General features: G+C 34.9%; 1 protein-coding gene across 1 annotated transcript in view; it reads left to right on the top strand.

Moving 5' to 3' along the window:
• Nucleotides 1-7475: 7475 nt before the first annotated feature.
• LOC144371495 (uncharacterized) overlaps nucleotides 7476-12249 on the top strand; it is a 47902-nt gene continuing 43128 nt past the window's right edge. Inside the window, 1 exon segment of the mRNA XM_078033801.1 lies at nucleotides 7476-7515. Coding sequence (XP_077889927.1) covers nucleotides 7480-7515 — 36 coding nt within the window. The 5' untranslated portion in view covers nucleotides 7476-7479.

The following is a 12249-nucleotide window of genomic DNA, read 5'->3' on the forward strand; positions in this document are numbered from 1 at the left end:
TCTGCTCTTTCCCTCAGTGTAATTATTTTGAGATTTGTCTCTGTTTCTGATTATATCAGTAGTTTGTTCCTTTAAGTGCTCAAAGTATTCTATTGCATGGATGTGCCTGTTCACCACTGACAGACATTTGGGTGTTTCCAGCATTTGGCTCTTAGAACTAAAACCCATCTGAACAACTGTATTACAGATCTTTGTGTGGACTTAGGCTTTCTTTTCTCTTTGTTAAATACCCAGAAGTGAAATGAGTAGACCATGTGCTAGGTGTATTTTTAATTTTTTAAACTGCCAAACTATATTCCAAGTTATTGTTTCCTTTTACATTCCTAACAGCAGTGAATGAGGAATCAGTTGCTCCAAGTCTCTATCTTAAATATTACAGTGGTAGTCTTTTAAAATTTTAGTCCTTTAAAAAATACATAGTATTACCTCAATGTGATTTTTAAATTTTTTTTTAGTTGGATATATACACAATGCCTTTATTTTATTTATTTATATTTATACAGTTCTAAGGATTGAACCCAGTTACTTATATGTGCCAGGCAAGTGCTATGCCACTGAGTCACAACCCCAGCCTCTCATTGTGATTTTAATTTGCATTTTCCTATTGGCTGATTATGATGTTGAGCATATTTTCATGTGCTTATTTGCCATTCCTTGGTAAAGTATTAAATCTTGTATGTTATTATTTATTGAGGTATTTGTTTTTCTTATTAAGTTTTAAGAGTTCTTTATATATTCTAGATACAAATTCTTTATTAGATTTATGATATTTTGTCCCAGTCTGTCATGTTTTACATTCCACTAGCAGTGTCTCTCAAAGAACAGATGTTCTTAATTTTGATGAAATTCAATTTATGAATTGTTCTTTAATGCACTTTTGGTATCATATCTAACAACTCTTTGCCTAACCCCAAGTCACAGAAGTTAGCTCCTGTTTCCTTGAGGAGGTTTATTGTTTTCGGTTTTACACTTAGGTATATGACCCATTTTGAGTTAATTTCTGTATGTGGTGCAAGGCAGCAGTCAAAATTCATAAGTTTTTGTATATGGGTATTTAGTTCTAGCACCATTTGTTAAAAATGAACATTGTCTCTTTGCTGAATTGCCTTTGTACCATTGCCAAAAATCAGTTTTGTTTGTGTACATGGGTCTATTTTGGCCTCTATTTTGTATCATGATCTACTTGTTTATCTTTATATCAGTACCACATTGTCTGAATTACTTTACCTTTGTAATAGTGTTTTATTCCAGATTTTTTCTTTGCAACATTTTTTGGACTGCTCTGGGTCCTTTGTATATGCATTGGAAGTTTATAATCAGCTTACCTGTTTATACAAAACAGCCTGCTGGGATTCTGAGATATTGAATCTATGAATCAACTTGGAGAGAACTGACTTCTTAACATCATTGAGTCTTCCAACAAATGAACATGTTATTTCTTCCCATTTGTTTAGATTTTCTTTAATTTCTCACAGCAATCTTTTAAAGTAGAAGTTTTGCATATCCCTTTCAAATTTGTCTTAAATATTTGACATTTTTAGTGTTATTAAAGTATGTTTTAAAAATTCAATATAAAATTTTTCATTACTAACATAGAACAAGAATTCAGTTTTGTATCTAGCTCTTGTATCATGCAGCTTCGCCAAACTCACCTTCTTGCACTAGCTTTTTTGGGGGCATATTTCATTGGATTTTTCTATATAGATAATCTCATCATTTATAAAATGATGAATGTCAAGTTTTTCTTGCCTTATTAATCTCTGATATATTGTTGGATAGAAATGATGGGAGTGGTCGTCCTTGTCTTGTTCCTTATATTAAGAGAAAAACATTCAATCTTTTTTAATTATGTGTGCTGTTAACTCTAGGGTTCCCCCCCCCTTGGATTCCTTTTATCAGAATGAGACTGTTCGTTCTATTCCTAAGGTTTTTATTGTTGTTGTTTTTGAACTAAGAATGGGTATTGGATTGTTATTATTTGTTTGCTAATATAATGATGTGCATTGTGTTTTGAATGGAAAACAAGCTTCACAATATTAGCATAAATCTCATTTAGTCATGAGGTATTATTCATTTTATATATTATTATAATTAATTCATTAAAATTTTGCTTGGGAATTGGATGTGTTGGCATACACTTATAATTCCAGGTACTCTGAGGCAGGAGGGTCACAAGTTCAAGGATAGGCTGGGTAACTCAGTGAGATCCTGTATCAAAATAAAAAGGACTGAGGATGTGGCATTAGCCTAGCCACATTAGAGCATTAGCTTAGCATGTGTGAAGCTCAGGGTTCTATCCCTTTTCACAACCACCCACCCCCTCACAATTTTGTATAGGATTTTGCACCTGTGTTAATGAGGGGTATCCGAACCTCTTGTAATGTCATTGTCTGCCCTTGATAGCAGGTTAATGCTGGCCTCAGAATAAGTTAGGAAGTATTTCCTCCTATTTAGTTTTCTTATAGAATTTGTATAATTTTTTTCCCTATATATTTATTGGAATTTTCTAGTGAAGCTATCTGGATCTGAAAAAAAAATTAAGAGAAGATTTTCAAGCTATAAATTTTCTTAAATATAAACCTGTGACTATTCAATTCAGATTTTGATTTTAGGTGAGTTTGGTGGTATCTTTCTAGAAAATTTGTTCTCTTCATTTAGGTTGATGGATTTATTGGCATATATCCTTTTCATGTCTCTACAAACTATGGTGATATCATCTTTTCTTTCCTGATTTTAGTAATATGTATATTCTCTCTTTTTTTTTTTTCTCATTAGCCCAACTGGAGGTTTCCAATTTTTTTTCTGTCTTCTCAAAAAACCAGTGGTTGTTTTTGGGTTTTTTTATTTTATTTTATTTTATTTTATTTTTTTTGGGGGGGGTGGAATCAAGACAGGGCCTTACACATGGTAAGCACACACTGTACTATTGAGATATACTCCAGCCCAAGAACCAGCATTTAATTAGTTTATTATTCTGTATTTTCTCTATTTTTTGTTGTTTATTTATTCATCTTTCTGCTCTTTCTTCATTACTTCTCTTCCTCATTTGCTCTCTACATGTAATTTAATTATTTCTTTTGCCATATTTTAAAATTTTTATACATAAAATATGGTTCTTTGAAGATTATGATTTAAATTGTTCCCTCCCTGAGACATAACAATATTGAGGCACAGAGTAGTGTGTAGCTCAGTGGTAGAGTGCTTTCCTCACACATGTGAGGCACTAGGTTTGATCCTTAGCAGCACATAAAAATAAATAAATAAAGATTAAAAATAAATAAATATAGATTAAAAAAAAGAGGAACTAGGAGAAACTAATGTCTGAGGTACCTTACTTTGTTGACATCTGTGGAAACATTTCTGAGAACAAATCCTAAGTGTTACTTTTTTTGTCACTTTCTTTTACTTTTTTGCAGTGGCAGGGATTGAACTCAGGGATGCTCTGCCACTGAACTACATCCCCAGCCTTTTTTATTTTGGGGAAGGTTCTCAATTGCTGAAGTTGGCCTTGAACTTATGATTTTATTGCCTCTGTCTCCCAAGCAGCTGGGATTATAGGCTTGCACCTGTGTGCCCAGTTTTCTGCTGTTAGTTTTATTTTTTTTTTTAGATGGACACAGTACCTTTAATTTATTTATTTTTATATGGTGCTGAGGATCTACATGAGAACATGACTCTCTGAGGACTGGAAGGTAAATATAATTTGTAATTTCAAAGTGGATTCCTGGAATTAGTGAAAATAGTAATTAAACCACATCTAATGAAAAGTGGCATAGCACATTTGAAAGGAACCCTCTTTTATGATTTTTAGCTCCAGAATATGATGTCAATTAGATACTGCCTTTGCCTTATTGAGAGATTTGCATCCCCATGGAACTTTATTTCTGGCAAGGGTGACACTGACGTAGCTCAGTGGTAGACTAGCTTTGTTTTCAACATGTAGTAATATAAATAAATAGGCCTAAAATGTTGACCCCATGCTTTATTTTCCAAGAAAGTTCTGGCATAACTGGACAGGATATGTAACATTCCTTAACAAACTGTTATCTGCTGAAGAAATGCAGTTTCAAAATAATGTTTATAAGAGCAACTTAAGTGACCCTGAAGTGAAGAGTTTTGTGACCTTGCTATAGGCCAGATTCTGGAACTCAGAGAAATAAAGATAATTCTTAATAATCATAAAATCTGTGAGAGTTTATGCTTAAGAATTCAATTAGAAATGGTGAACATGAGCCTAATTAACCTAAAGTTGTCATGGCAGAGGATACTGGAGAGTTTGATGTTATCCTGCTGTCAGTCCATAGTCAAGAAGTGTACCTGGTCAGGACTCTTTGGGATCTTTTTTTAGATCTTCAAAAAAACTGAAGTTCAAGAAAGTCATGCTATTATCTTTTCAGAGAGAACACACGTTCTTCTGTCACAGTGTCACCCTGTTCTTCCTTCACATCACTTCTAATAAGCTCATTGCCTGCCACTCTTATTGATAAGTTTGGAAAGTTATGTCTTGATTGAAAAAAAAAAAGTTTGCATTTGAAGGGAGTGGTCTTCATTCTACCTCAATTTTTCAGAGTGTCCCAGCCCTGTATCACTAAAAGATCCTTGCCAGCTGAAGGGCTATGAGAGACTCCCTGGAGTGTCTTTACTTCATAGTTTATACTGCTCTCTAGAGGGAGAGACCCAGGAAATGATATTCACTAGATACTCCAAAAGAATTTAGACATGGTGGAGAGACCCAGGGAATGATATTCACTAGACACTCCAAAAGAATTTAGACATGGTGGCTCTTCAAACCTTTTGTTAAGCACTTATGAAACCCACAGGTAGGACAATGTAGGAGGTTAGAATGAGGACACATCACACAGGAAAATCTTAAAGGAGGAATTTCAAATCAGATGTTCCTACACATCCTGTCTGACAGGGTCACAGTGTGGGGGATTCTGTGGCAGGGCTGCACAACCTGGAACCCAGAACCATGGGGAATGTTAAGTGTTTTGTTTATGATACTCATGAGATAGATAATAGGGCATACAACAATCAATAATAAAAGTCCATGTTGCCTAAGATTGCAGGAAAATTCCCAGAATAGGATTAAGGATACGACCTGAGATGTATTTTAGTATCTTTGACAATACAAACAATAGTGTTTTTTTTTTTTTTTTTTTTTAAGAAATTCACAGGGAAAAGATTGCAAATCAAGGTTCCTGAGAAAAGCTTAACAATTTATACTAAGCCCCTCATTCTAAAGCCACAACCTATGCAACATACATTCCCTTTACTAACAGAGCCTTCTTTTCCCTACACAGGAATTTATGATGAAAATAGGAAACACATAGTCAATACTAATAGCAAATGAGTTGAAATGCAGAGCCTGCTCTTTAATTAAAAATTATAAAGACATTAGAATTCATAATTTGATGAAGGATCAAAGAAACTCTTTAAAAATCAGTTAAATGGGTCATGTGAAAAAAGAAAATTACTTTGGAAAAACAGAATAATGTAAAATTTTATATAGGTATATTTTAGAGTCAGTTCAGAGGAGTAGGCTTTTAAGTAATAGGCTTTCACTGTTTTAAGTGTGTATTATTAGGACTTTAGTTTAGAAGCAAAAAAGCTTACCAATAATCATATGTGTGCTTTAAAGTTAAAAGTTAATAGGTCATGATACAGGTAGTCAAGTTGCATAGTCTAGTACTTAGTGATTGAAGTGAAAATGTAAAAGCTTAATCATGATTGGCAAAGGTTACAGAAACATATTTTAAACAATTTGTTCAATATCTTATGAAGTTAATATATGTCAGAAAAGATTGCAACTTTTGAAAATTATGTAAATGAAAAAAGTTTTGGGCTTTGATGCTATTTTAACCACATGAATAAATACCTTTAAAAAGGGTAAAAAAATAAACACCCCTCTATGGGCATCAGATCCTTCTGAAGGCTGCTTGTAATTTGCAACCTGTTATCCTGTCTCCTCTTTTTTTGCTGAGACCACATATCCTTCAGTATCCAATGTCATTCATACTCAGGACCCCTGGATTCCTGCTAGGGCTGGACCCTGGCAATAATAATTAAAATTTTCTTCATTTAAATTTGAGGTTGACTCTGTTGATGGGCTATATTGAATTATAAAAATATATATATATATATATATATATATATATAGACATAATGCCTGTGATTTGTGCTAATATTCTCATAGTACCCCATACCAAAGAAAAAACAGACATCATAATTTATTATTATGCTCAAGGCAAAATTGCAAATACTTTATTTTTTAATTCCTTATACTCTAGGTTCTGGAATACTGAGAGATCTAGAGACCTGGCACCATTCACCTCTTGTTTATTTTTATTAAGCTAGAAACTTTAAAATTTTATTTTTGCCCCAGATTTTGTAGGGGAGTAGGGACAGTGCTGCCTCAGGGAATTACTTATGAGTTGAAGTCTCAAGCTCTTTTCTCATAAGGCCAGAGAACAGAAATATTAAATAAAAATTTAAAGTAATTGTGATATTTAATTTTTATATAAATGCACTTCTGTCTGTACTAGATCTAAATATTGGGATGAAACTCTGTCATGAAATAATTTTATCCTGAGGCACTTAATGCAATTCACAGCAAAAAAATAAAAATAAAAGTAAATAAAATAAAAAGATTCCAAGGCTGTGGAGCAGTCCTCTAATATTGTAATATCAGTTACTTGAAAAGCCATCAGAGGAGAATTTGTGACTCTTCCCCAGGACTCTGTGTATGTTTCTATCAATTCATCAATCCATTCATCTGTGGTCCTGGGATGCTGTAGTGAATAATACCCATGGGTCTGATCTCCAGTATTTTTTTTTTTCTACTGGCAATTGAACTCAGGGGCACATTACCACTGAGACCACATTCACAGCCCCATTTCTATTTTATTTAAACACATAATCTCAGTGAGGTTCTTAGTGCCTCACCATTGCTGAGGCTGGCTTTGAACTCACTGTCCTCTTGCCTCAGCCTCTCCAGTTGCTTGGATTATAGGCATGCACCCCTGCATGCGGTAGATCCCCAGTGTTTGAGAAATAAAACAGCAGACAAAAACCTGTCTTTGAGTCCTTATTTGATTGTGATCTGGATGAAATTTACTATTACTCAAACAGTAGGCCTACTGAATTAGGCAGTCAGTGTAGATAGGTAAATTGAGTCAGGATGAATCTAGGAGGCCAATTTTGAGTGAATCTGGGAAGTTGGAGACTGTCCCCTGAGGGATATTATCTAGAAACTGCCCCGCTTCAACCTGTTACCAAGGTAACCTGTCTCAGGAATTTCCCCTCCCTACAGGGAGCTATAAGATTGTAAATGTGTCCTTGTCTACTCCATCCTGCCATTCCCCCTTCAGCCCACCGGTTTTTTATTCCTTTTGTTTTTGGAGCCTGCTATTCATTGAATCCATTTCTCTGCTTCCAGGTTTCTGTGCTACACTGGAGCTGAAAAATATATATATATATATGGGGAACACTAAGCATCTTGAAAGCCAGGAAATGGTAAGTGTGTGTTCTTATTTTGAGACTGGGTAGGGAGGCTTTATGAAGCCAGTGGGATTTGCAATGATGGCTGGAAACTCCTCATAATTGTCACCAGAGTCTGGTGGCTAGAGGGTCTCTCTTGGCAGCTCAGGCTTCAGTTATCTCTGACAAGTCTAGTGAAGCATAGATCTGTATTTGAGACCTCAAGTGTTTTGTTCCATAATTGAATGGTGTTTTCAGGGCCTTCATGAATTTCTATGTGGGCATCTGTGTGGCATTAGCTCAGCATGTCCCTAGATTGTGTGGTGAAGTCTGGGATAATCATCAGAAGAGGACCCCAACTTCATCCATTGTGTTCCTGTGTGAGAGAAGCTGTGGTGTTTTTCAGGACCCCTGTTCTTATTGCTCCTGTTTATTGTTGTTGTTTATATGTTTGTTTATTTTGGACCAGAAATTATTCCCAGGGATGTTTATCTACTGACCCACATTCTCAACCTCTTTTTATATTTTTATGCAGAGATAGGGACTCACTGAGTTTCTTAGAACCTCACTAAGTTGCTCAAGCTGGTTTTGAACTCAACATCCTCATGCCTCCTGAGCTTTCTATATGCAGACTAAGAAGTATCTAAAATCCAGAATGGCTATCTGATAGTTTAGCTATTTATAGGTCTGAGATTAAATCTCAAATTTCCAGCTCTCTTCACATTCTCAAAGGCAGGGTTCCCTGCTCACCTTGATTGAGAAAAAAATAAAATAAAATAGATAGTAAAATGACCAGGCAGCGGCATAATGGACATCTTATTTAACCACACCTGGAGGATAATGGATAGATATGTTAATGAGCACCATTAAGGCCTATTCAAATTAAAAATCACTTGAGACTCACTTGTGGGAATACATCCAACCAAATTCTTTGTCCTTGGGGTGCAGCCAGTTGGAAGTCACTGGAAGAAGGATGGGTTACAGAAAGGACAATCAAGAACCCAGTTGGTAATAAGAATGCCTTTTTCAATACTTATGTAAAATATATTTTTCCCCATGGTCTGCCAAAAACCAGAAATAAACTTTGAAGCTGACACCAAAAAGAAAAAAAACGGGGGGGGGGGGTTCTTCTGCTTTCATGCCCTCTACCACATTGTGGGAGTTATATTTCTTCTTGCTAAAATAAATCCTATTATTTTACTATTACCTCCCCTGCGTGTCCATAGATTTGATTCTTCAAAACTTGTGAGACAAGATCCCAGAGAAAATTGGTTAAATGAGAAATTTAGTTTTATCTCAAAACTTCAGTTTCAACATAATTATTTTTTTCCATGTTTTGTTTTAAAGGGATGCCTTATTTGTAATATTTTCTCTAAGAACTGGAGGGCAGTTTTAAAAGATTTTGATTTATCTTTATGAGCCTTTCACATAAGAAAAAAGCAGGGAAAATTAGATGACATTAAAAATAATGACTTTTTTTCTAAATAAAATAATGTAGTCCATGTGTCCCAGTTTCCAGGGTTCAAAATTGTGACATATGCAGTCAAGGAGAGAAATAAAATGTGTCCCCATGCTTCTGCCCTTTCAATGCTTTATTCACTCAAATTGCACTCTATAGGTTCTTACTCAAGAAAATAACAATCCTGCATGCTAGGCACTGCAATAAACAATCCATTCACAGCAAAAAAATAGGTTGATTAATTTACTGCTAACAATCCTAGATTAATTCTAAACACTGAAAAACTCACCTAATCAAGACAGGCTATTGACAGACATTTCCTCTGTGTGCTAAGTTTAAATGTCAGATCAAAAGTTTTAAGCCTTAGGCTTTTAGTCCAGCAGATGCACACTCACTCAGACGATGGTGACCAGGTCCAGAACCAAGGCAGGCTTCTCCTGGCTTAGAGTGGACAACAGGTTGAGGAGAGAACCTATGGAGAAGTTGTGGCTTTCACCAAAGTTCAGATGAAGTGGTAGAGTTTGAGAGATGAGAAATTCATGCAGAGGATCAGAAGAACAATGAGAAGTGATGGGATGTCAGGTCCTCTTCAGGCTCTTCAGCTTGAGTGCATGCTAGTTTCTGCTGGCTAAATCCCCACTCATTAGCTCTATTATTTATACTAAATTTGGGGGCTTTTAACCTCTCTTTCAATTCTTATTAGCTATCATGGGATTTCTCCATGACATCATTTATCCTGGGGTCAGAAACTTCTGGTCTTGTGGTCTCCACTCTGATTTTCTTGTCTTTCTCTCTTATCAGGCAAGTGTAGCCTGCCAGATATTTCACTCTGTTTATAAAGTTAAGGGGAAGTAACTTTTTTTAGGCCATACTGGAGTATTCTGTGTGTGTGCCTGGTGCCACTGCATGTTTAAAACTGGAGTTTTTAAAATGGAGTTGTTTAAGCTCAGGGCTAAGGCCATCCTCACGGTCCCAATTAAAGACTTTTTAAAAATGTAATGGGACCTTAGTTGATGTTTTTCCCTCAATATATGTAAGACCACTTTATTAAAATGACCTGTAGAAGCATTCCAAACATTTCCAGGAAACATCTTTGTCCTAGTGTGGAGGAAAATAAAGATGGGACTGGACTTGATTTAAACTATAAGGAAGTTTAATCATAAAGACTAGAGTACATAGTGAATCTGAACATAAAAAGCCATGTGAGAAACCTGGTACATTAAAAAAATAGTTATCAAGGGACTTTTATTTTACTTACTGATATGTGGATCTGAGGATGAACCCAGTGCCTCACCCATGCTAGGCAAGCATTCTTTTACTGAGCTGAAACTCCAGCCCTAATTTTGTACATTTTTAATAACCTGTTTTACATAGACATTAACCAGTAGCCTTAATACTTTTTCAATATCTGTTTGGATTGAATTAATAACCCAGAAATCAGTGAAGCAAAGAATCTAATTTTATCTCCAACTGTGGTTTCAGATATCACAGTGTCTGAGTTAAGATTCCCCTTTGAAGAACTTAACTGTGTGTTGTGTTCTCATTCCAATGTCCCATATTTGCCCAGTCCTTAGTTTTAGAACAGTCTGACATAAGGTGTCCACTGTTATCAATGTCTCTAACCCTATTTAGAAAATATCATTATCTGAGTCTTATCTTCTAGAGATCAGTTTGAACTGTAAGTGTGTAGCATCTAAGGGGAGTAGTTCAATGCTGTGAAGCTGGAAGAAATCTTTTGATATTTTTTTCATCTAAAAGGATGTTTTTTGAAGAGGTGCATACCAGGAATTAAACTCAGAGGCACTCCACGACATAGGCTCATCCCCAGCCCTATTTTACATTTTCTTTGGAAAGAGTTGCTTAGTACATTACCATTGCTGAGGCTGCTTTGAACTCTCCATCCTCTGCCTCAAACTCCCAAGCCCCTGGGATTAGAGGCATTTCCCACCATGCCTGACTGGCATTTCATTTTTTTTATTAGATACTATGAATAAAGCTACAATAAAAATGGAATTGCTGTTATTTATTTGGGAAAAGTTTTCCAATTCATTTAGAAATATTATTACTAGATTGTATGGCACTTTTTAGCCAGATTTATCATTATTATTTTTATTTTTGAGTCACTATAGATTAACCCATGGGCACTTTTTCACTGTGCCATACACCAACCTGTACCCCTTTTTTGAGACAGCATCTCACCCATTTGGTTACAACCTTGCCAAATTGCTGAGACTGGTCTTGAATCTTGAGATTCTCCCTTCTTATACTCCTGAGCCACTGGAGCATGGGCATGTGCAGCCTTGCTTTGCTACCCAAAATTATTATTAGTGAATTATATGTCATTTTTATCTTGAGCTTTGGAAGAACCTTAACACTTTTTTAAAAAAATATATTTATTAATTTTTAAATTTTCACTAATATTTTTACATGTATATGTATACTGGCATAATTATAATATTTCAGAAATTGTACACCTTAGTTTGTTTGGCACTGGGAGATAAATCCAGGAGTTCTAACCACAGAGCCACATCCCCAGTCCTTTTTATGTTTTATTTTGAGACAATTTGGAGAAAACAGGAGCCACTTAAGTGAAACTAAAAATGTATCTGATCCCAAGAAAGCAATTTTTTCAATCTACAGCATTTATTTTATTTTGAATATACCTCCTCTTTTCACCTATTTTTTCTGGTTTCAACAGCATGGACAAACATATCTGTAGCCTTATGCTATCATATAACTACATATTATCAGGATCAGAAACACAGTATTTTATATAGGCTTTGCTACTGTTTGAGGAATATCATATATATTAAATAAACACTTTACATGAAAAATAATAGCAATTTATATTCTTTCTCTAATTCAAGAGAAATTGTTTCTTGTCCTCATCAATACTGTGTAATTTTTTTTTGGCATCAGATGTTCACTTGCATTTTTATAATTTGTTAAGGTGTTAAGAGGTTTTAATTTTTGAACATTTCTCCTACCATAAGTGTCATTTTCTTTTTTATTAAATATTCTTAACTTTTATGTGAGCTCATAAGTTCTCTCACTTCTCTTTATACCTTTTCTTAAAATTATGTTATTATTTAGTTGTGGCTGGACATAATACCCTTATGTTATTTATTTATTGCTATGTGGTGTTGAGGATGGAACCAAGGGCCTCACATTTGCCAGGTGAGTGATCTGCTACTGATCCAGAACTTCAGCCCATCATTGTACCACTTAATAAAAAAAAGTTTATTTCTTAATGTTGCTCAATTTATATTTTTTTAACATATTTATGTAACTTTCTGAAAATAAATAACTGC

Source organism: Ictidomys tridecemlineatus, chromosome 16 (assembly GCF_052094955.1).
Source record: "Ictidomys tridecemlineatus isolate mIctTri1 chromosome 16, mIctTri1.hap1, whole genome shotgun sequence".
In the NCBI taxonomy this organism is placed as follows: Eukaryota; Metazoa; Chordata; class Mammalia; order Rodentia; family Sciuridae; genus Ictidomys; species Ictidomys tridecemlineatus.